The sequence below is a fragment of the Solea solea genome, chromosome 1 (genome assembly GCF_958295425.1).
Source record: "Solea solea chromosome 1, fSolSol10.1, whole genome shotgun sequence".
In the NCBI taxonomy this organism is placed as follows: Eukaryota; Metazoa; Chordata; class Actinopteri; order Pleuronectiformes; family Soleidae; genus Solea; species Solea solea.
This window is the reverse complement of record NC_081134.1, coordinates 39,438,222-39,462,250: the sequence shown is the minus strand read 5'-3', so window position 1 is coordinate 39,462,250 and position 24,029 is coordinate 39,438,222. Positions and strand designations below refer to the sequence as shown.

Here is a 24,029-nt window from a genome sequence, read left to right as displayed (position 1 = left end):
AAGTCCATTTCGGGCTTTAGGTCGAGTTGTGTAACTCGTTCTCTCGCCGCACTTTACTTTTCCCCTGACACAAAATGTCCGCGGCAAGTCTGATCTCCTCATTTATTACGTCATCATCAGCAACAACAACCAAAAAATCGGTGTAATGTCATGTTGACATTGGATTTGTAACATACTTTCTTCCATGATCCTCAGAATACGTGGTCACATTGGACTGTCCTTCAAAATAAAACTCACTCAGTAATAGATAGGTTTCATTTTAGGATTCCATTTACAGTAACCTTCTTATTTTCCATTTCTCAATGTCGTGTATGAGCTGAGTGAAAGTTTATCTTTTATGTTCTTTAGCTTCTTGTTTCAAGATTAAGACGCACAGATCTCCGTAGTTTGGATTGGATGTAAAACGGCTAAATCCCTGAATTGTTATAAGACGCATTATGAAGCCCAGAGGTTCGAGCCTCTTACAGTGACAGGCTTTAACAACATTTTCCCTTGACACTTTAAGACATAATGGCTGCAGTGTTCAGGGATTTAAGTCACGTGAAAAAAACTAATTCATACAGACGAATATTGTTTCATTAATTGGTTTGGTTAGTTGTTGTAAAGTGCAGGGATCATCCCCTTTAAACATTTCGGTAATTTGACCTTGGGAAATCTTTTTTTAAGTGACGGTTTTACCGACTCTGTGCGCCATACAGAATAATTATAAATACACCGTTCAGATAGTAGTGACATGAGGAACTGGTTTTGATGTCATGGCAGGATAAAAATAAAAAAAAAACCAATAAGTCAAGTGACTTTGACCTTTGAACAAGTCCTCATGGTTTGACAAAGTCAGAAACACCGAAACATCAGCCTGTGGATGTGTCTTTTAAGGCAGAATCAGTGTCTGGTTATGAGTTATCTCTATTTTTTGAATGCCAAAACTGAGCCACAGCTTCACATCACACCAGTCACTACACTTTTTTTTTTACAAGTTGCTTTTCTTTGTCTCACAACTGATGGAGCTTTTTGTTCACCTTGATTTTTCTGTCTCGAGGACTCATCTCCACCTTTTTTACGCACCAGGCGTCCTCTTAAGGCATCACTGCAGAGGGGATTTCTGTGAGGGGAAAAGTTTCGAAATGTGGTTATTATACTGCCATAAATAAATAAATAAATACATCTTTCGACACAAGTGGCTGTTACTGAGTGAACATGATGTTTTTAAATACAGGAGGTTCATCAAAAGGCGAAAAAGAAACTGACTTTATATAACTTATTTATCTGACTGCTACATCAAGGATTTTTTTTTTCTTTTAATAAATCCAACCTTAATTAAAAGATGAGTTCATGGACTTTTGTAAAGAATTGATTCAGTATTTTCCTCTGACGTTCTGTGTTACTGTAATTACTGTACACAATCGCCATTAATCGTGGTTTATAGAGGTTTTTTATTATTATTATATTTATTTTTAATGTACCCTTTATTTAGCCATGCAGGAAGGTCCCATTGCAGATACAAGATCTCTTCTTCCAGAGGAGTCCTAGTGAAAGATAGCAGCACAGATAGTACAAATACTGACAGGGACAAGACATACAACTCACAACAGAATATAAAAGTTAAAAGGAGGTCACTTAAAAAAAGAGAGATATAATTAAAGGACATAAGTGCATAAGTATACAGGCCATCACAACACGATCCTCAATCCAAACCCCTCAAAAATGTTACTAAATATCCTGAGAGTGAGACTCAACTAAAATAAAACAACGTCTTAAGTCTCGTGGCTTCTCCATATAAAAATACAAGTTTGGACATAAGCGACTATTGCTAACTTTTTTGATTTGACCGTCAGTGGCGGCAAACAGACACTCGGTTGTAGTTAAATCCTGTTAAATGAATGCAACATTAATTACCAGCTCCAAACAACCTGATTCGGTCATAATTAATCCTTCATTAATCACGGCAGAGAGCATGAAACCACAACAACTCCCGAGCAACCGGCGCTGCCGAGGTCAGGACCTCGCTGCAACAATGAAGCCCCCAGGAGGAAGAAATAACTAAATTCACCGTGATTCATATCGGGCTCGTTATTTTCCTGAAACGCTAGACTAATTGCAAACAGTGTAACCTCAGATGAGAACTTAATCTCATGCTCCCAGGAGGAGGAGGAGGAGGAGGAGGAGGAAAGTTTCCCTTTTCACTCACTTTGCCATCTGTGTTTAGCAGCTTTTTAAAATGATAAAATAGATCATAAACTGCCGGAAGTACCTGCGTTTATTTGTCAAATAAAGAAACACACAGCACAGGGAAAGAGGGGGAGCTCATAGTTGTGTTAAGGATAGTTAAAGGTCATTTTTAAGGCAGCTGGAGAGGAGGTGAAAATTGCTTGCAGAGGAAAAAAAAAACCCAAAGATCCCGAGCAAAGTGTGTGTGTGTGTGTGTGTGTGTGATCACTGAAAGAGGGAACGAAGGAGAGAGTAGCTTTTTTCTGTAGAGTGATTCTGCCCCCTGTGGGGGAAAAAAACCTCTCCTTCCTTAGCATGTTGATTTTTTCGACCCCTCTTCATACGGTATATACATTATTCATAATTTGAACTGACACCCTCATCATCATCATCATCACACCTGCTGACACGCGTGCTCGTGGCAAAAGTTTTGAACTTTAAAAATCTAACAGATGGATCATTTAACGACAATTAAAAACCAATAACTAAATACATTCAGTAAGACGTCTATGTGAAGGTGGTGCGGGTTATTTATAACAAGATATAAAAAAATGATATGCATATATAATTGATTAATCATAATTCCATTCACAGACACTGAGGATAAGGATAAAAAAGATGCCCTGCAGAATAACGCGGGTCTTATAGAATGTGTAATTAACGTTTCCCAGTAAAGTGGCTCATTAACGAGGTTATATACGGAGTTAATTAAATTATTGTCCTGCGGAGATTACGTCCCTCTCCACTGGGTCATTTGTACTCGTTCGAACATGGCGGTGGAAAAACGAGGAGAAACGAGAAATGGAACGCGGCTGCATCGCTCTCTCTCTCTCTCTCTGATAACACTGTGATCACCCTCCTCCTCCTCCTCATACCTAAAGGTCAGCGTGGGGTCAGTGTCTTGCTCAAGGACACTTCAGCAGTGCGCGTAAGGTTGCGCGCTCTCCAGCCGAAGGCAAAATGGCGGCATGGCGGCGGCAGCTGCTCCTCCTGCAGCTGCGTAAAGAAGAAGAAGAAGAACAACGTGGATTTAACATTTACACATATTATTTGATACAGTTTTGAGCTCACGTTAAGGAGGAGGGGGGTTCGGGGCGAAGTAACAAAGAGCACGCGCACACGGTCACGCGCGCCTCCGTGGCCGCTGGGTGGCAGTGGTGTGGTTTCTCTCTCTCTCTCTCTCTCTCTCTCTCTCTCGCTCTCTCTCTCATAGGAGGGAATCATCGGAGGGGAACAAAGAAAGGAGAGGGGGAGGCTGTGTGTGTGTGTGTGTGTGTGTGTGTGTATAGGAGGGGTGGTCTCTCCTGTGACAGAACATATATGGAAATTAGAATGGTTCACGTTCACCTATGCTGGTGCGCGCACCACCACCACATTCGCCATCATCACCATCACCTACCATTAAGACCTGGGGCTGGCGCGCGCCCGGTTGCGTCATTGATGTGATTCGAGGCAGAAAAGAAAAGCCCAAAAGTGACAGATGTATTGTCGATTAGAGCTATAGAAATAAAAAGCTATAGCTATACTGATATAATGGCGCAGTTACCGTCTACAACTGTCTGCGTGCGCATGACCCAGTGACAGTAAAAGCTCTTCTTTTTTTGAGGTTGAACGTGATTACAATTACAGTCCCTGTCTCCCTGTCTGTCACTGTTTAACACTGCACTATAGAATATAAAGAGGGATATTAAATGCAAATAACTTCTCACTGAAGGCACTTACATTTGTTTTAAAAGAGTATATATATATATATATATTAAAAAAAATAAACCTGATACTTAAAACAATAGGTTAATCTACTATTTGAAAAACAACAATTGTCCTGTTATATAAGAAAATAGGCCTAATAAAGGTGCATTTAAAATATTTAAAATACATATTTTCTAATGTGTATATAGAGCTACACATTTAAATGTAATATCTTTAAAATCTATTTTTATGTATTATATTTCATCGTTATTTTTATATAATAACAAAGCTATCTCTAGTGCTTGTACAATTGTACAAAATTGCCTATAATATCAGACTATTTTTGTTGTGATATACTTTAAATTTTATGTATTTTATTTACTGGGCTGAGTGGTTTATCGGGAGAGCCGGTGTTTCTCTCTGTACACACACACACACACACACACACACACACACGGAGAGAGCGAGAGCGGCAGGCTGCAGCTGTTCCTCCTCTTGCCGCCGGTGAAAAGCAGCTTCCTGTCGGCTGCTGTCGCTGCTGCGGCCGCTCTCAGCATCGACGATCTCGGCTCATCGGCGCTGCGCCTTTACGAGCATGAGCGCGGGGTGAGTCGGGACTTGGAAGTGTAAGTTAGCGATTATGTGAAGGAACAACAATAATACCGCACAGATGTGGTTTATTTTCAGACTGCTGACGGTGGACGCGCCATATTTACCCTGCTGGAAAGCGACTCAATATATGTATCTGCACTGCACTTGATCTTAAATGAAATCCATGTCAGTGTGTTGTTACACAATTACACCTCAACCTAAAACCAAACTCTCGGGTGTTTTAGCAGCATTTAAAACGAATAAAGTGGTTTTTTTTTTAACATACACTCAGACCACTTTTTGGGTAATACTGATCTATTTGGATTTTTACGCACATCTAGAATGGTCCAACAAAGAGAGAACAAATTAAGAGTCAGTGACAGTTCTCTTGGCCAAATATAATGCCAGAGAGAAGTAAATGACCAGGCTGGTTCAAAACAATAAAAAGGCCACAGTAGCTCTAAGGTAGACCATCTCTGAGGGCACAGCACATCGAACCTCGAAGCAGCAGAAGACCACACGCGGTGTCGCTGAAGTGTGTGCCTAATAAAATGGCCGGTGAGTGGAGTTGCTGTAGGTTTCGTGCGTCCGTCACGTGGGGAAACACGACTGTGTGTTATTGTGGAGTGGGTTATTCAGGGCCGAGCTAGATTGAAGCTCTTTTTAATCAGTCCACGCGTTAAAGGCTCAGTCAGAGGCGCAGCTCGGCATCAAAGTGAGCTAAGTGAGTCATTGAACTTTGTGGTTAGAAAGGTTAGAGTCGCGGTTGACATGGAACATCTTGCGGCTCCCACAGGTTCTGTGTGTGTATTTATGTCTTTGTGAGGTAACAAAAACAAAAAAAAACAATCTTTTTCTGGGCCCCACTTTTTAAGCTTTTTCAAGGCTAAGACCTGGTTTTGGGGCCAGGATTTGGACTTAATGTATTATGTCCATGATGTGTCCTCAATAAGATATATAAACAAGTGCATGTGTGTGACCTTTTCTGGCATAAACACTGACCTGTGAGGACCAGTAGTCCTCATGGAGACCAAAACCTGGTTAACCATAACCAACTATGGTTAACCATGACGATATGTTTTATGGTGAGGTTAAGGGGGATTAGACAAGGAGAGGAAGTTTTCCTGGAAAAGAGAGAACAGGTGGTCGGTTAGTTAGAGAAGAGGACTGCATTGATTTGTTACTTAGTTTTTCTTACTTTGCCCAAAATCAATAAGTCAACAATAACCTCACTTTTTTTATTTTTTTTTATTTACATTTGCACTGGGGAGCAGGTTTTTTTAAAGGAGTATATAATTGTACTCTTGTACAGTTCAGCAGCACGGTCCATGGGAAAACACAAACTCAAGGTCAGAGTGATAGCTACAACGGAAGTCCATATGATAAGAGCCCGAGCATAAAGGAGCTCTTGTGATTGTAAATGTGTAGGACGTTGACTGTAGGTTTTGTGCAGGGAAAAATCTTCCGTATCTTCTGAAGGGTGCGGCTGCATGTTTACGAAGCAGATAACTATACTGTGTCTTCTGTGTAGAAATACGTCTCTATACAGTATTTAACATATTAAAAAATTCATATTTCACATTGAGCCAAAACCACTGCAATATCAGTGTAAATTAGAAATAAAATAGATAGATAGATTGTCATTATCGGTCCGATACTGGCAAAAATATCTGAATTGGATATCAGAAAAATCAAAAAGTAAATCCAATACCATCCTTAAACCCTAAATATGATATAAATACACTCAAATCTGGCGACATGGTGTGACAATAAATCTCCACCACCACTCTCATGTGACCAGACTGTAAGTGCAGATGTCTTCCACGATCATTAGGTTTATGAAATTGCCGGTTATAGCTTGGTAGTAAATGCATGTTTTATTAGCAGCTAAGTTGATTAAACTCCTTTAATAAGACTGTATCAGACTGATATTGGCAGCCGTGCATGCTCAAGGTTGTCATAGTGAACCGTCCTTATTAAAAATATGCAAAATTTTCTGTCTATTCATTACGTTACAGGTATTTTGACACACACACGCTGAGCAAGTTTTTTCAGTGTGTAAATAAGAACGAATCACAAAGACACAGAGGCAGGCGTCTGCCGCTGCCGCGGCCCCCCAATCAGAGCGCTTTCTAATCAGGCAGGGTGAAGGACAGCCCAAAGGGCTTCTCAGTTTCCTCATACAGGGGGTCTTAGCTGGGGATCAACTTTCATGCAAGCACTCCCAAAGAAGGATGTTTCTTTGTTCCACACAGCCTCTCTCTCTCTCTCTGTGTGTGTGTGTGTGTGTCTCTCTCTCTCTCTGGCTGAGAGAGACACAATATGAAGAGATGTGATTATGAAAAGATACGACAAGATCCTTTACACACATCATGTGCAGCACAGACACACAAGACGGTTTCAAATAAAAAAAAACAGTGAAGACTGACTGTCAGCGCCTCAGGTCTTTCCAACTGTCTTGGCCACGCGGTGTAATATTTTCCACTTTTACAAAAAATACGTCATTAAAAACACAGTATGTAACACCTCTCAATCAAAACAAGCAGCATGGGATCATGGGAATTGTTGTTTCATTTAGTTTCGTCCCTCACTTCTTCTCTTATAGCATAGACAGATTCTCTTCCGACATTTTAATGCAGAAATGTTACATGTTCTATCTTTAATTGACGGCAGATTGAGCACAGATTTGTTGTCGTCGGGTTGTTTCGCAGTGCGGCCGCCGTGCGCGGAGACGCGCTCGCAGAGAGGCCGCAGTCGGTTTGTGTGGAATGAATACAATGTTGGACACAAAAGGAGCGCGGAAGAAAGAGAAGTGTCGATCTCCACCTGACTCAGAGCCCATTACAGGGTGAGAGAGGAGACTGAGATGTGTGTGTGTGTGGGGGGGGGGGAGAGAGGCGGAGGAAGAAAGGCATCCAAAAAAGGTGTATCACAACGCACATGCACCCATTCACTGTCGTGATTAGCAGCCACCCTCGGCAGCTCGAGCCGGTTGCCAATCAGACTGAATTATTCCACGGTGAATCGACCAGCAGGCAGTTGACCAATGACCGTTTGCTTTACGCAGAAACAAACACTAATGCTGCTCGGTCCGATTTCATTTCCTATCTATTCTGTCACTCTTTTCATTGATTGGCTCCTGTGCTTTCAACTACAACCCCTCTTTTATCAATCCCACCCACCCTTTATCCCCATTGCTGTTTCTCCCTTTGTCCACAGCATCCAGCTCGTCCCTTTTTGTGTGTATGCTCATAGCAGAGCAGTGATGAAATCTGGAGTCCCTGTGGCAACAGGCAATCTGTGTGCATGTATGTATGTATGTATGCGTGTGTGTGTGAGAGAGTGTGTAGTTTTCAGGGCAGGTCAGCACAGGCAGCAGTCTGATCCATACTAATGTTCATTGATAGGAAAATCAATGGTGCATTGATCCAAGACTTGGCTCTGAGAGGGAAGGGAGCAGGGGGTGGGGGGGGGCCCTGTAAGTGTGAAGACCGGTGGAGAAGCAAGAGAAAGACAGAGAGGTGGAGAATGAAAAGCAGAGGAAGGAAAGGATTAGGCAGATGAGGATCAGCACAGAGAGAGAAACAAGGGGGAAAGAGGTGGTTTCATTGGCACTGCAGGCCTCAGTGTGTCTGCAGATGATGGAGATGAGACTTGAGCCCCGGTGGTGTTGCTGCTGCTGTTGTAGGGAGGAGGAGGAGAAGCGTGGGGTGGGGGGCTAAGTTTATGTGTGAACAACCTGTCGTGGCCTAACTATTCTATTTCTCTCTCTGTGTCTCGCAGAACTGCTCTTGAGAGTGCATGAACAAGCCTCAAATGGAACCTGAGAAGAAAAAAGAGGAGAGAAGAGGAGGAGGAGGAGGGAGAAAATCAATTTTCCCAGACAGAGGCAGGCTGGTCTAATGGAGGTCTAAAAGAAGAGGAGGAGGAGAGGACATATTTTCCTCTGATTACCTCCTGTAGCCTCCCTGGCAAACCTTCAAAGCTAGCATCGCTGCAACGGCCTTGCTCATCCGACCTTTTCGTTGGAAGGTATGGCGCTTTCATTCGGCAGCAATCAGGGCTTTGAGCTGGACAAAGCGCTGTGCAGCTTTGAAAAAAAAATTACCCAACATGCTGAATTACTGATTGCACGGAAATGGCAAGCAAACAAAGTGACCTGATAGACTTTGGACTTGAGGAGAAACTTGTCATCATGAGCACAAGTGCTCTTCCCCCCCCCCCCCCCCCCACCACTAACTTACTTGAAATTCTTAGCATTTTAAAGGTACATCAAAGCCAATTTCTTATTTTTTTCAATCTCCATCCCGCCCTTGTTAGGGCTCGGAGAGGGAAAAAAATGAGCTGAATTAAAAAGATAAAGGTTTCCATTGGAAGAGAGATGAATCATTTATAAAGGAAGGAAATTTGTCACAAGTGTCTCTGCCAAATGAAGGGAGATACTCTGGAGTAGCTCAGTCTGATGTCACACGACAAGGTCACTGTGTTCAATTTCCTCCAACAGACTCGACCGTTAATAAACCGGCGAGCGCAGAAGTGGACGGTAAATGCAAGCGTCCGGTCTTCAGCCGAGTGAATCTAAACTCGTGCTTACGGCTCTTGAGAACGTACTCGTCGATCGTCATGAGGGAAAATGTTTGATGTACTGTGTTTAAACTTACCCTAAACAGACTTCCACTTACTGCACCTACATGTGGCAATGGTTGTGCGGCAAAGTGGCAGCCATGTGAAGTCAGAGCACCTGCAAAGAAGTAAAAAAAAAAAAAAAAGAATGGGGGGGGGGGGGGGGGGGTAAAACAAGGGACAGATGACTGCGAAACCACAAAAACCGCTCTGTCACTTTTGGTTTATGTGTGTCTGTTGCTTGTGAATGTTCACCACACTATTAAAACATCATATAGACAAACTTGGGCTCGCCTTTACAGTACAGTGTTTCCTCACCAGGGAGAGGGTTGAAGCTTGTAACCCTCTGTCTGAGTCTGAGAGTCTGTCTGTCTGTCAGTGTTTTTCTGTCACTCCCTCCCTGTCTTGTTGGCTCTTTGTGTTTTTCTTTCTCTCTCAGCCTATGAGGTGAAAGTGGCTTCCATGGTAACGGCACACTCTGTTTATGCCACGATGTCTCACTTCATCACAAGCTGTTGATGGCTTTGATTTGCATGTGTGCCTGTGTGTGTGTGTGTGTGTCCTCAATTCAGCAAAACACCCCCAACACACACAAGTCGCTTTTACACAGCCAGTTAAAGGCGGGAATGTTGCGCCTCTATTCCGCCTCGCCGTTTACTGTAGAACAGGAATGAACACGGGATTTGTGGGTGTTCCTGTGAGAGAGACACAGACGTCAATACTTTACATCCTTATAGTCAGCATGAGAAGCAATGTGCATTTAAATAAAGAGGAGTAATGTTGCAAAAAGCTGACGCCTTGACTCCACCTGCCTTCAAAGACATCATTTCTGTTTCCTCGGAGCCTAAAATCAGGGCGCGGTCGACGATAAGTTGATTTTGGCATCTTAATCACTGCTTTTTAGTCTGGAAACCAAACAGAAAAAACACAGAAGATCAACCAAACAATACCCAAAGAAAAAGCCACATGCACAAAAAGAGATAATCAACATGTGCTTTTTATCTTGTGCCATATGAAGTTTACCTTTCAGAAAGCTCCAACAAAGCGAGAAAGAGAAGGAAATAGGCACTTTAAGCTGTTCAGATTAAAAAATGTAAATTTAATCACATTGATTTCCTCATTCGGGGCGAGCTGATCCCGTACACTTAACCACTTAAATTAGCAGCAGAAACAATGATTATGACTTCTTTTCACCAAAACCAGTCGCCCCCAATTAGTGTAGTGTAGGGGAGGGAGAGGAGGGAGAGGAGGGAGGGTGGTGTGGGAGCGGAGGAGGGAGGGAGGGAGGGAGGGAGGCAGGGCCCTGGCGAGCCGGACCCCCTGCAGGGCAGAGAGGGGGGAAAAATGGATTCCATACCAGGAAATCCATTAGGGCCGGGGAACGGCGTGGGGCTGGCAACACAGAGTGGCCATCGTGTTTTTAAAAACTCCTCATTAGGTGTAATTTCTAAATTACTATCAGCGTGGGCAGAATGAGAAGACGAGGATCTGACCAACTCATCAGGATAATCAGGGTAATGGCATGATTCGCTGTGAGCATGTGTGCATTGAAGCAGCAGAGATGAAAACCAGAGAAGGATGGAGGGTGAATTTTAATGCTGCTGCTGCTGCTGCTGCTGGACACTGACTTAAGGATGTTTTTCCTGCTTTGTTTTTCTTTTTTGTTTATCCTTCTCTTCTTTTTTTTTTATACAACTAACTGATCTGGATAATTGCTGTGGGGGTTGGGCGACCGAAGCAACAAGCTAATAGGAAGCAGGAGTCTCTCTCTGTCAGAGGCACAGAGAGAGAGAGAGAGACTCTGAATGAGACGGAGATGGAAAAATTGGCAAAAAAAAGTGAAGCATGTATAGAGGGAGGGACAGCAGCAAAAAGGTGGAGATCGAGGAGGGGGGGGGGGGGGGGGACAGAAGAGAGGAGACAGAGCACTGAGGGGCCTCCGTAAGGGAGAGAGCAAGAGAGAGAGAGGAGGGGAGGGGAACATTTCAGGAGGGGAGGAGGGAGGGAGCAAGAGGAGGAGGAGGGAGGGAGGGAGGGAGGGAGGAGAAGAGGTTAATTTGCACATATTAGAGAGGGCAGGATTTTTCATTAAAAAGAGATTGAAGTTGATATATGCCTGTGCGCTCCTGACACACTGTACACTCTGATTGTGTTAAGTCCTTGACAGAACAAAGGATTGCCCCCACCACCTCTCTCTCTCTCTCTCTCTCTCTCTCCATCTATCTGTAACACCAGCTCTGGCAATATTTTTGCAGCCATATAGAGCTGTTTCCTAGTGAATGTACAGTAAGTGCATATAGTGTCATGTTACCTGAGGAGGAACCTTCCCTCTGTGCAGATACATACACTTACAAAAAAACAAACAAACACAAAAAAAAAGTTTAACCGGGCTTTAAATGGGATGTAAGCAGGTTTTTGACAATTGACAATTGTGTGAAAAGCCAAACCATGAATGAACGCTCTCATTTCTTCTTTGTCTGCTTTATTTCTAGTAGTGGTGGTGCAAATTGCTGAGTCATTATTGATCTACAGCCATGGATGTTGGTGGTGAACTTTACTTTTTACAACCTGGGATATTAGCAGGTTCTCCCAGAATATACCTGCACATTCTAGTGTGAAAGAGTCTTCCCTTTTCCCTGATAATTCCATGTCTCTGCAAAGGAGAAAATGGCTTCCACGCATGTGTACACAACCCCTTGATAATGCAGTTGGTTTAGCTTTTTCCCCACTTCCTCCACAAACAGGAACCACATGAAGCTGAGTCAGCGTCACGCGCGCCTCGTGTAGCAGCTTAGCCGACACCTCCTGATATTAATTGCTATTCCCCGTCGACTGCAGGAAGCATTTAATAAAGATCCACACTGACCGGCGCGATGATAAAGTTGCTTTTTCAGCTGCCCGCGTTTCCACGGAAGGTAGCTGGAATCTGACGAGACCATTGTTGGGAGGCCGACGCTCACCCGGGTAAGCTGATCTGGTGAGGGCCTCGGGCTGTGTTGCTCCTGCGGCAGAAACAACAGAGGCAAAGCTAACAGTTAATGTTGTTTATGATCCGTTGTGTAGGACACACGCAACTGGTATAAGTCTCTCACTTCATTCCTTTCCTTCTCTCTCTCTCTCTCCCACCCGCCTTCTTTTATCTTGTTTTCCTCAGGCCACATCTATCATTCCGTGCTGGAGGGTTATACCTGATCTTTGACCTTAGTTAGCGCAGCCCTTGAGACCAGTTTCACACAAACACACACACACACACATACATACATACATACATACATACGAGCCTGCTCACACAGAGCGGGAGATATTGATTGGTGATAGATAGATAGAGCAGGGCTGGGTCTGATAAGGAGGCCATATTTGATGTTTGTTCTGGCAGTTGAGAGAGAGGCAAAGAGAGATTAAATCACAATGAAGAGGCTGCTCCCGTCCTTGAGTTTGTCCCCCACTTTAGGCATTTCGTGGGTTTTGGGTTGACCTTAAAGGACGACGGATGAAGGACAGTGGATGAGGGATGAGGGACACCCAGTTTGCTTAATGTTTTAGTACGGGTTCACATTTATTTATTTCCTAGAAACTCAATCTTTACCCCTCACCGTTGACCTAATGATTTACATTATGGAGTTTAGTCTCCACAGTGTGACTGTAAATTCTTTAATGTCCCCAAAACATGAATAATACAAGAACACACACACACACACACACACATCCTTCATTTTAAGAATTTGTTTTTCTTGTCTCTCCATCAAATACCTTTGGAAAAAAGGTTAGAAGTGCTTTTGGCTGCATGTAAACACAAGCGGACAATTTTTTTTTATTTTTTAAATGTAGCAGTGTTAAATGCAGTTATAGTTTATTATACTGGGTCAAAAAACCATATAATGTAAATAAGCAAATGTAAGGGTGTCTCAAAGAAAAGCAAACTACACACACAGACACTCACATAGAGAGCAAAAATAAGTATAGTATGCTTTTTCTAGGATTATATAATGTTAGTGACATAAACTGTTACCAGACCGTAATGATTTACGGGGCTGTGTTTGGGCTATGTTTTATTTCTTAGGAATTTAACTTTTTAACTGCAAGAAGACGAGCATCATCATTTCTGCCCTTAAAAATGATGCATTCAATTATAAATGTGGGATTTATTCATATAAATTACATTTATGTATATATATACATATATACATATACATATACTACATACTCATTTAACACTTATCTTTTTTAGCACAGTGATGTAATATTTATTATTGGGTCAAAATATAAAATAAAATTAAAAAATTTCTGGGAAGCAATAATATTCCCATATATATATATATATATATATATATATACATACATATATATATATATATATATATACATATATATATATATATATATATATATAAAATTGAAATCTTGGGCTGAAATATTTGATGTCAGGACACGACGCGTGAAAAAAACATCTCACACACACACGAGAACATGTACGAGCACATGTGCTCCAAATTCACACATACTGTAGCTTGTTGCACTTGACTGCATTTTCTCCTCTCATGATCCTCTGAGCAGAAAATACTGTACAGTACATCATTACTGCCATGCAAAGTATATTTATTATTGGTCCTTTCTGTGTGGTTAAATGACATGTGCACCTCTGATGTGGCAGTGCACTGACCTGAGTGTCCTCTTTACATATGACCAGAGCCAAAGCAGCACCCAAATCCCCCGTTTGCAAAAGCAGTGTGTGTACTTATGAAAGGCTGTATATGTTGGCCAGTGTGTGCGTGGTCTCAAGGGTTGGGAGATTATGTCGACAAAAGGTGCACCTGGTGCTTTAGATTGAGTTTCTCTCCTCCCTTTATCCCTCTTCCATCCCCCTCTCCCCTTCTTCTCTGGCCATTTCCAACATTACCCTGGGACTTTTAAAAGATTAGACCAAGGCTTTTCTATATTATAATTGTGCCACTAATGCATGAGCGGCATTTCGGAATGAGGAACGACTAATGGACAAGTAGTCAGAAAACACCTCATAGTTGTGGGAATAAACACTTATTATATGTTATTTTACAGGTCTGGAGTATGTCAGGTGTGATAACTCTGATCCAGGAGAAAAAGGTGTCTTGGTCAGGAGAAGTCTTTACTTCTTCATTACTGCAACACTTTCAAGTAAATGCTCTACGTTCCTTGCAATAGAGTAGAATTTATACAAAATAACCAAAGTACAAGTACAGATATCATTGGCACCGTTATATGACATCATTAGATTGTTATCAACAAAGGTGAAAGCACTTACTGTATTAAAAGTAAGCCACGTCCAGTGTTTCCAAATGATCGCCTGGTCTCCAGATGAAGCGTGGAGGTTGTGAGAGGCTTCGAGGAGCTGGAAAAAAAGGAAAAAATAATATGAAAAACATCGAAGACGTCTGCGGGACAAATGTCCATTTGGACCCAACAACACAGAGACATCTGAAACCTTTTTCTTTTTTTCCCCCTAAAGAGCCACAAGCCAAAAATATTTCAACCCTGCAAAGTATTTTATAGAAGCTTGAGATTTTTTATTTGCACTTTGATATGAAATGTTATGTGAATGGGATGAAGAAGACAATATTATATATGATTGTATGACGTGACATATGTGAGTAAAATAAAACAAAACAGTGGTAAATGTGCTTTTACAGGACAACTATTTAATGAATCAATTGAAACTAAATAACGTTGTCAATTCATAGTCACAAATCCCTGTGTTTGTTTTTCCTGCTTTAATGTAATAAGTTTCATGTCTTCAATTTGCATTTTCTATTACAAATAAACAAAACTTTATTTTTTAATAGAAGAAAAAGGAATGTGTATATTTTATACATATTATATTATAGTTCACTATAAAAGAGAGTGACCTTTAATGTCACAGGGAGTAGAGAGACATCACTTCTGGGTGGGATTTTCAATGTCTGCATGATCACACACACACACACACACACACACACACACATTCATATACACACAAAGTGTGTGTGTGCACATGTAACTAACATCTACACCTAAACTCTGAAAACCCTGATGTTAAAATCCCGCTGATGGAGCAGCATATTGGTTCCTTAGTCTTGTGTGTCCTCAGAAGTCTTGGTGTTGTGTTTGTCCTTCTAATTCTTCTCATTCTAAACAGTCTAATCAGAAACTACTATTCCCACTTACGTAATATTTCCAACCTCAGATCTCTTGTGTCAAAGGCTGAATTAGACATGATTCCACATGCTTTTATCTCCGCTCGCCATTTTACATTTCTTTTACAAGTCCTTGTTACTACTTTTAGAGCTTGATGATCTGCTGATCAGAGACTGAGTCTTGGGGGAGTCATAGAGGTGCAGCAGATCATCAATGTATGATAGAGCCCGACTATTTAAAGCTCTAAAAGTAGTAACAAGTAATGTTTAAAGAGACTACCAGTTAATGGTCCTCCAAACAAGATATAAAACAAGACTGGACCGTTCTTTCCAAGTGATAGCACCTACAACTTGTGTCCGCTCTTTTAAAAAGCAGCTGGCTTTTAGTTGAATGAGTGTTTGATGTGTTTTTATTACTGTTCTGTAGTTCTGATAATTGTGTTCTATTTTTTGCACGTGTGAAAGGTGCTATATAAATAAAACTGACTCGCTTACTCATTAGTTACAAATTAGGGGGAATTAAAAGTGTCACAGCCATCAGACTGACTGGATTTTTTTTCTCTTTTTTAATTTATGTTATCAGGGTGAAAGTTCTGTACACACACCTCTCCCTCTCTGTGTGTGTGTGTGTCTCTGCAGTCACGTACCTCTCTCAGCCGCATGTATTTGTGAGCAAAGAATCAGTTGTACGTGCAAACACACACACACACACACACAAGCCCACAGCCCACAGTCTCCAGTCTGCATAATAAATGAGGTTTGTTGATAGGTGGAGGAACAGAGGAGGGGGGGGGGGGGGGGATCGCTGGGTCACTCTCTCTCTCTCTAACACACACACACACACACACACAGAAATCTGCATGTACCATTATGCAGCCTGGGTATATACCATTTAACAGCTGTTGCCGTTGGAGAAATCCCAGCTCTTCTTTTTCATGCTTGTTGTTCACTCATTTACTGTGATAGCACCAACCCTTCCAACAAAAACAACAACAACAAAAAACACTTTCAGCACTAAGAATTAGCTTTAAGTCTCCACAGGGACAAAATCCCCCCTCACTGTAATGTCCTTGAGCAAGGCACGGTATCCGCAGCATGTGTGGATGCGGAACCATCTCCTCCTCCTTCTGATCATGAAAAAACAAACAAACTCAAAAATAAATGAAAAGTCACATCTCTGACTTAAAACAAGTACAAAAGGGGGGAATCATTTCCACTTCCACTCTATCATTTTAAATGTAATTGTCACACATGATCACACACACACATTCCTTTGACCTGCCATCACCATGAAACCAAAGGCTGGACTTATTTATTAATATAGACCTCTCGCCGAGCTCACCATTTGAAAGTAATTATCGGTAATGATCTGCCGGTGACTGATCTATTTTTACCTGATGATCAAACCAGATCTCATCTCAGATCTATATCCTGTCACATTCATTACCCCCCGCAGCCCCCCAACCACCACCACCACCATCACACACACACACACACACACACAAGATTACAATTCATCTCTGCCAGCACCACCTGTCTTTGCACTACTGCAGCACCACTCGCTCTCCACCATGCAGGCAGGCCCGGCCCCTTTATTGTGATGGTAAATATAGGAAATACAGGGGGGAAAAACCATGTAGTTGCAACATAGGGAAAATTAAGATTAAGATTATGGTTTGCCGTGAGTGAATACACCGTTTTATGTCAAATTCACAAAGTAACTTGGTATAAGGAAACCACATGAGAGAAAAATGTCAGTATAGAGTGGGAAGAAAAAAAAATAAGGGGGCTCTTCTCTACGAGTTTAATTGAATTTATACATAATTTAGCAGCCTGCATGCGTTTGTGCTTGGGTCATGTGGCTTCCCTGCAGTTAACTGCTCCGGTCGATGGTCTTCAAAAAAACAAAAAACACACAACAGGACTTGGAGGTCGTCAGAGAACAGACAGGAGGCTCTGCTTTTTTACACATCACACCATTTGATCATGTGGTGCCCAAGCGTTGATTCAGTAATTACAGAAGTGCTAATGAGTATAAATATATTATTATTATTATTACAGTATGAAACCACACATACACAGTGTTTTAAAATCACATGTTGTTGTCAACACTTTAAGCTTTAATTTTATAAAAAATATATAAAAGGAGGGGGAAAAACCAAATCATGTGGGATAATTATTGCACTAAAAAACATAATAATATCTTTAAAATTATTCTGTACAAATGATATGCTATATGACAATATATGAACACAGGACACTTGGTGCACTTTTAAATTTTTACAGCTTGTACAGGTTAGTGTGAGTGTCAGGGATTTTTAATGTGATTTATACACACAATAGCACCACACTGGTTAAACCTGGAGTGGAACATCATCAATATATCAATATATATATCAATATATATATATATATATAACTGTGTTGGATCTCATGTTGACAAATATTGGCTGTGAAAAATAATTATATGTATACACACACACACACACACACACACTCACAGTTAACGTAAGTGTAGAGTCTGCTGCTGTTCTTCTGCTGCATTTCCCTTTACAAAGGGGAAAAGCAGGCAACAGAAAAATCACTTATTCAAGCAGGAACCCGCCCTTTTTTCTCTCTCCCCCTTTTGCGGTTGAATTAAATGTCCATTGGTGCACACACACCTTTCCCTCCCCCGCTTGTCTGCGCCCTTTTTTTCGCAAGCGCCGTTTTTCTTGCCGACAGCAGCAGCTACAACAGCAGCAGCAGCAGCAGCAGCAGCAATAGTAGCGGGGCGGAGAGAGCTAGCTGACCGAGCAGCGCGTCACTATGCTCGGCAGGAGAGCGAAGCAGGAGCCGCTGACTCCCGGAGACACTTTTTTTTTTTTTTTTTTTTTTTCTTCCCCGACGTCTGTTCACGGTTAAAGAACGTAGTATACAAAGTATACAATTTACAGTTAGTAATTTTAGTATTAAGTATTTTTTATATTATATTTAATTTTTTTTAAGGTTTTGTGCACAAGCCTGAGGTCAATGACCCTCAAAATGAAATAAATAAATATTACATTTTAGGATAAATTCGTATCTATTCATGTATTTTTATTTATTTTTTTGTAAATTAGTATTTTTCTTTAAAACAATAGCAACGTTGTACATTTTAGTCAATTATTTATTTATTGACTTTCAAAATAAAATAATGTATAGGTCAATTTGGGTGCTTTTTTCAGCTTAATGTAATTTGCATTTTTTTTTCTTTCTGTCACTACATATTTGTTGTTGTGGCGTCAAGAAGTGTGTGTGTGTCGCAGGGTGACACTGAGAGAGTCACTTAGCAGAAGAATACAAGCTGTCTTACAATGAAGAGGGATGAGGCCAAATCCTGCTGCTTCTTCTCGCCACCATTATCCAACAGGAGAGAGACCTGTGGGGGGGCACACACACACACACACACACCCTGGGAATCTCCTCAGCTGTCCCCCCCCCCCCCCCCTCAACTCTCTCCTTGTATCCTTTTTCCTCCAGCCTTAACACCTCTGTTTGCCATATCTGGTTCCACTCGGCAGTGGATCAGAGCCTCTGGCAGCTGACTGCAGGTTTCTGGCCAGACTTAAACCTCCTAATAGCATCCACTCTGTGATGATTTACACTGCATTACAGTACACACCAGCGGCTGCTTCCTCCTGTTAATGCTTTATTACACTAGAGTCGTTGTGGGCTTTATTGCTCTTTGCTCTCTCTCTCTGGCTCTTTCAGGCTGAGGTGTAATTAAATAATTTAAGTGAGTTACCAAACATGTGCCAAAACCTGTGTAGGAATTATTCACGGTGTTAAGTTCACTTGTTATATGGTTTTGCTTTCATTTTGATGGACATGTAATGTTCTGTGGGGGGAAACAAATGTATTTAAGTGAGTATTTTTAACATCCAACAATTCATTTCGCAGATTTAAAATTATTTGATTTAAGAAAAAGGAACTTTTTCTGCATGAACACACACAGAATGAACAACTTTACTTGTTGCAAACTACACATAACCACTGTTGTGTTTTCCTCCTGATGCAATCAGAGCAGAACCAATAAAATTTAAAACCAAGCTCTATTCTCTTTTTTCCCTTCTCTCACATTTCCCTTATTCCATTTGCTCTCCAGCCTCGGTGTTGCATTCTTGAGTGGGCCAAAAACACTGGAAAGCAGAGGCAGAAAGTTGCCATGCCTGCCAGTGAGAGGCAGGTAACGACGCAGCTGCACAGCATTCCTCAGTGACAGCAGCTCAGTTCGGCTCTGAGGCCACAAATATCTGCCCTACATTTGTCTAATCATCCGAGGCTTAACCCTCCTGCTGGCCCTCGCTGCTCTGCTCCGTGTGTGTGTGTGTGTGTGATCCTAACACCGGGGCTTAGTAATGTTTTGACTTTGTGATCAGGCACCTGGTCGGGCAGCACACGGGGGTCCTCTATCAGCTGGTAAGCCCCCCCCCCACATACCACCCACAACCCCTAGGGAGGGTTTCTGGGGGAAGTATGATCGATGATGGACACTGCAGCTCTGCTCTGTGTGTGTTTGTTACCTCTTCTCCTGGCATAAACACTGACCTTGTCGGGACCAGAGGTCCTCATGGAGACCAAAACCTGGTCCCAATGAGGCCTGAACCTCATATCTGAGTTTCAGGCTATTGTCCAAATGAATGAAAGTCAATGCAGCTGCACAAATGTGTGTGTATGTGTGAATATGTGAAGCTGCTGCTGCTGCTATTATGTGTAGCTCTGACGGTGGAGGCTTATGAAAGAGAAGGCCCTGGGTGGTGGTGGTGGTGGTGGTGGTGGAGGTAATGGAGGGGTGTATGGTGTTTAAACAGCCAGGCTTTGATTGACAGGTCTGATAGTGAGTGGAGGTGGGAGGGGGAGCAAGTGCCTGGGTAAAGAGAGAGAGAGAGGTAAGGAAGGGGGGTTGTTTGAATGCAGGTCTCTTTCTGTGTGTGTGTGTGTGTGTGTGTGTGTGTGTGTGGAAGGGGGGGGGGATAAGATGAGGTGAAGGGGGGTGGGTGGGTGCAGTTTTTGGGGAGCAGGGGTTCAGGAGGAAAGTGAGCTTTTAATTACCAGGGCAGAAGCAGATGTAGCAGAATCATGCTCCCACCTCTAAACTAACACACACACACACACACACCCCAAAGCTGATAACTTCCAGCTGCCAAGAAACATGCATGTGTGTGTGTGTGTGTGTGTGTGTGTGTGTGTGTGGACAGGAGCCTCAGAGCACATTGTTTAAATTTGAAGATGTTCAGCTTCTATAATGGCGCCTCGTCGCTTGATGATTATTCATCTTCTCTCCCATTATTGGTGAATAAATCACATCCCTGCCGCTGCGGTTTCTTCCAATAACCTGCAGTATAATTAATGCCACGTCATTCAGGACAGGTAAATCGTTTCACCATAGAATACAAATATATATATATATATATATATATATATATATATTTATGAGACTATTTAAATGAAAAGGGTAATTAACTTAGAAACGTTGTCTAATTAATTGAATACATGTTCCTGTTTGTTCTATGAAAACTAATTTGTCTCTAAATCTAATGGCTTTGAGTGTGCTACCATACATTATTTATCAGTGTATGTGCACTATACTATTATCTTTTTGTATATTTGTAAGGTCAACAACAATTATTCTTACTTTGTTCAATTATTATTAGAAATTATTATTTTTTTTAAATCTGGACAGATGAAAAACTTCCTTCCTGGCTTAATCGGTCTTATTTAATCTCAGTTTCTTTCATTTACTATAAAAGTCCTAAAGGTATATTAAACGCAATTTATGCAAAAAAACTGCATTATATTTTCATTTCTAACAACAATATAAACATTTTACAGCAAAGAAAATTGATCCCCTTTAAAACTGCACAAGACATCAAACCTAAAACACGTGTTACTTTATCCAGAGTGTTTATTTTGGTATTTTTTTTATTAAATACAATGTTACCCCCCTTCCTCCCCACTGCCCCTGCCCCCCAATTATCTTTCACTTGTACAAAAACCGATCCAAACAAAACGTGTGCACAGATGAAAACGCGGTGCCCAGAGTATAAAATGACTTTTTTTTCTCATCAAGAAAATGGTGCAAAAACTAAAAAAAAAAGAAAAAGAAAAACACAATGTCCCTGCACATATAAAAATAAATTAATACTTTGTGTGTCCAGTCGCTGCCAACATGTTATTTTTTTTCTTTAAAAACTGTCTGGTCTTAAAGATTCTCACACACACACGCACACACACACACACACACAAACTGAGGCTTCATTGGCTTTCCTTCACACCAGTGTGGCCAATCACAAATCACATATGTACACAAACGGCCGATGAGCGACGTCTATATACACTTAACGAGGTACAAACGGTGCCACCGGAAAATCCCTCCCCAACCCTGACACTGTTTCCACCAAACCCGACCCACCCCAACAAAACTGCTATGTACAACCCACACCCTCTTCCCCTCCCGTCGGCCAACTATCGAGTAGCTTTCTAGCTTTTCAAACACATGATGAGAAGTCATTTAAAAAAGGGAGGGTTTTTACAGCAAGATCTGACTGTGTGTAAGGAAAACACAAAAACAGAAGACAAAACTTTACACAGTAGTACAAAAAAGACGATGTTAAATTGCAACACCAGTGAGTGGGGGGGCTCTTAAAATATATCATCTTACGCCCGTTATACAAACTCCAAATAAATAATTAAAAAAAAGCACAATAGTTGGCTTTGATCGAAGAGAATGCAGCAGAGTAAGAATAATAATAATAATAATAATAATAATAATAATAATTCCTGGTTTCGTTTAAGAGACTGCACGTCCAGCCTTGACACGATTTAAGTGTTTTTTTTGCAATCTGTTGCTTAGCAACGCAGCTTAATTACCAGAAGGGTTATGAAGAATTGGGCTGAGTGACAGGGACTCAGGTAAAAAAGTGAGATACAATAATCCCACTTTGGCCTCAGGCACTTGAGGCTTGGACCCTGATTGGCCAGTTCCTGACTGTGGTGTTTTATTTGTGTTTTTTTTTAAGTAGCCGCTCGTGTGTCGACCTTTTAGGTCCTGATAGGCTGGTCCTGCTTTAGAGGTAGGTGCAGCAGGGGGCTCAATCAGGAGGATGAAACGTGACGACTTCTGCTTTGTCTTTGAGTCTGCATGAACATTCAACTCGCTGTGTATTCTTCTATAAATTTTCCTGATTGAGCCCCCTGTTTCTGGCCCAGAGAGGAGACCGTGGAAAGCAAGGCTTCTGTGGTGACCGTACCGAGGCTCGGCTCACTGACGGATCGACACAAACGGAGCGAGAGACTCTGCGAGAGAGGCAACGGTGAAAACATGTGGTTTTTTTTCTTTTTTTCCCCCTCTCACAACCCTCTCACCAAATATTCCCCTCGGGGCCACTGTGAGACAGATGTCAACCATGCATCTGCTACTGTTAAGTCAAGTGGTAGTTTTTTTTGTTTTTTGTTTTTTTAAATATTAATGTATTTCTTATTTCTTTCTTTTTTTTTTTAAAGTTTGTAGTTCTGTGTGTGCTAGCTCTAGTAAGCTCAAGCCCCTGAGAGAGTGAAACAGTAGAAAGACCAGACGGAGAAGGAAAGGAGAGAAACGGGGAGACAATGAGAGGAAAATTAAAGGAAGACGTGACATAGCAAAAAAAAAAAAATTGCCAGTCCACAGACAAAAAAACTAGTTCAAGGAAATGTTTCTTGGAAGCCAGGTCATACTTTTAAGCATCAACGCGTGCACAGAGGTCCAACTGTAGTCCATGTGACGTCTGCGCTCGCTCCCTGTCGCACAACACTTTCCAGTCCACTCTTATTTTGGTCAAAGCGCAAAATCCTGGTGAGAACTTCCTGCTCTGGAAGGGAATATGAGATTAAGTCCGAACACGTGGAACGCAACACAGACGCAGAACCTCGTTTTGGTGTGAAGGGAGAAGGCGAAGCGGCAAACCCGGCGGACGTGGAGCGCAGCGAGTGTGACCTGACCCGTAGAACAAATACTACACCGACGCAAACTTAAAAAACACTACCAGTGATATTAAATGGAAATCATTATTTCAGCAGTGACAAAGTAAGAACCTGAAGCAGCACTAGAGCTACAAAAGTAAAACCTAAAAAAATAACTGGATGAAAATAAATACATTTACACTAAATATCGTGTAAAAAAAACAAACCTGTAACCTGAAAAGTTGCAAAAATAACTAGAAATGGTGGAAAAAAATTCTTACTTTTATTCTCTATCATTCACCACAGTGTGTGCTAACATATGAGCACAGACAACTATTATGAGGAATCTACCGTTTAGACACCGCTTAGTTCTTTTGCTGCCATTGTTCATGTTCTTGTCACTGAAGAACAAAGTTGACAGCGTGATGTCCGGAAAATTCTGCATATTTATTTGAGAGAAAAAAGAAAAGAAAAGGCATCCAAAGAACAAAAAGCATGAGTCGTCATGTCTTCTCCTGCCCTGTGATGCTCACGGCCTTTTCGGCTAACCGCGACTTCTGCGCCCCGGGGCCGTGCGTGTCGCCGTGTGCGTGCTGCAGTGCCAGGAAGGGGTTGGCTGCGATGGCGCCTTGGCCCTGGTTCTGGACGCCGGGATGCATGTTGTTGATGGGCAGCTGAGCGGAGGAGAGCGGCATGGAGGGAATCTGCGCAGAGGAGAGAGACTGCAGATGCTGGAGGTCCTGATGCTGCTGCATCAGCTGGTAGAGCAACACCTGCTGCTGCTCCTGAGAGAAGTCAAAAGAAATGGATCAA

The 24,029-nt window shown here is 41.8% G+C and overlaps 1 protein-coding gene and 1 long non-coding RNA gene across 4 annotated transcripts in view; both read right to left on the bottom strand.

Moving 5' to 3' along the window:
- Positions 1 to 1,019: 1,019 nt before the first annotated feature.
- On the bottom strand, positions 1,020 to 5,673 carry LOC131456277 (uncharacterized). The gene is made up of 4 exons (XR_009239898.1): positions 5,491 to 5,673; positions 3,084 to 3,204; positions 1,464 to 1,526; positions 1,020 to 1,102 (listed from the first exon to the last, which is right to left on the bottom strand). It is a non-coding gene; the product is annotated as an uncharacterized LOC131456277 (long non-coding RNA).
- Positions 5,674 to 11,179: 5,506 nt separating this feature from the next.
- Positions 11,180 to 24,029, bottom strand: part of LOC131456254 (protein AF-10-like) — a 38,365-nt gene continuing 25,515 nt past the window's right edge. For 2 of the 3 annotated variants that reach the window (XM_058624419.1, XM_058624429.1), the window contains one exon: positions 22,105 to 24,001. In XM_058624419.1, the coding sequence (XP_058480402.1) occupies positions 23,720 to 24,001 (282 nt within the window). In that variant the 3' untranslated portion in view covers positions 22,105 to 23,719. Of the gene's footprint in view, positions 12,114 to 14,389; positions 14,477 to 22,104; positions 24,002 to 24,029 lie in introns of those variants that run through there. The other variant, XM_058624437.1, reaches the window with a different exon arrangement.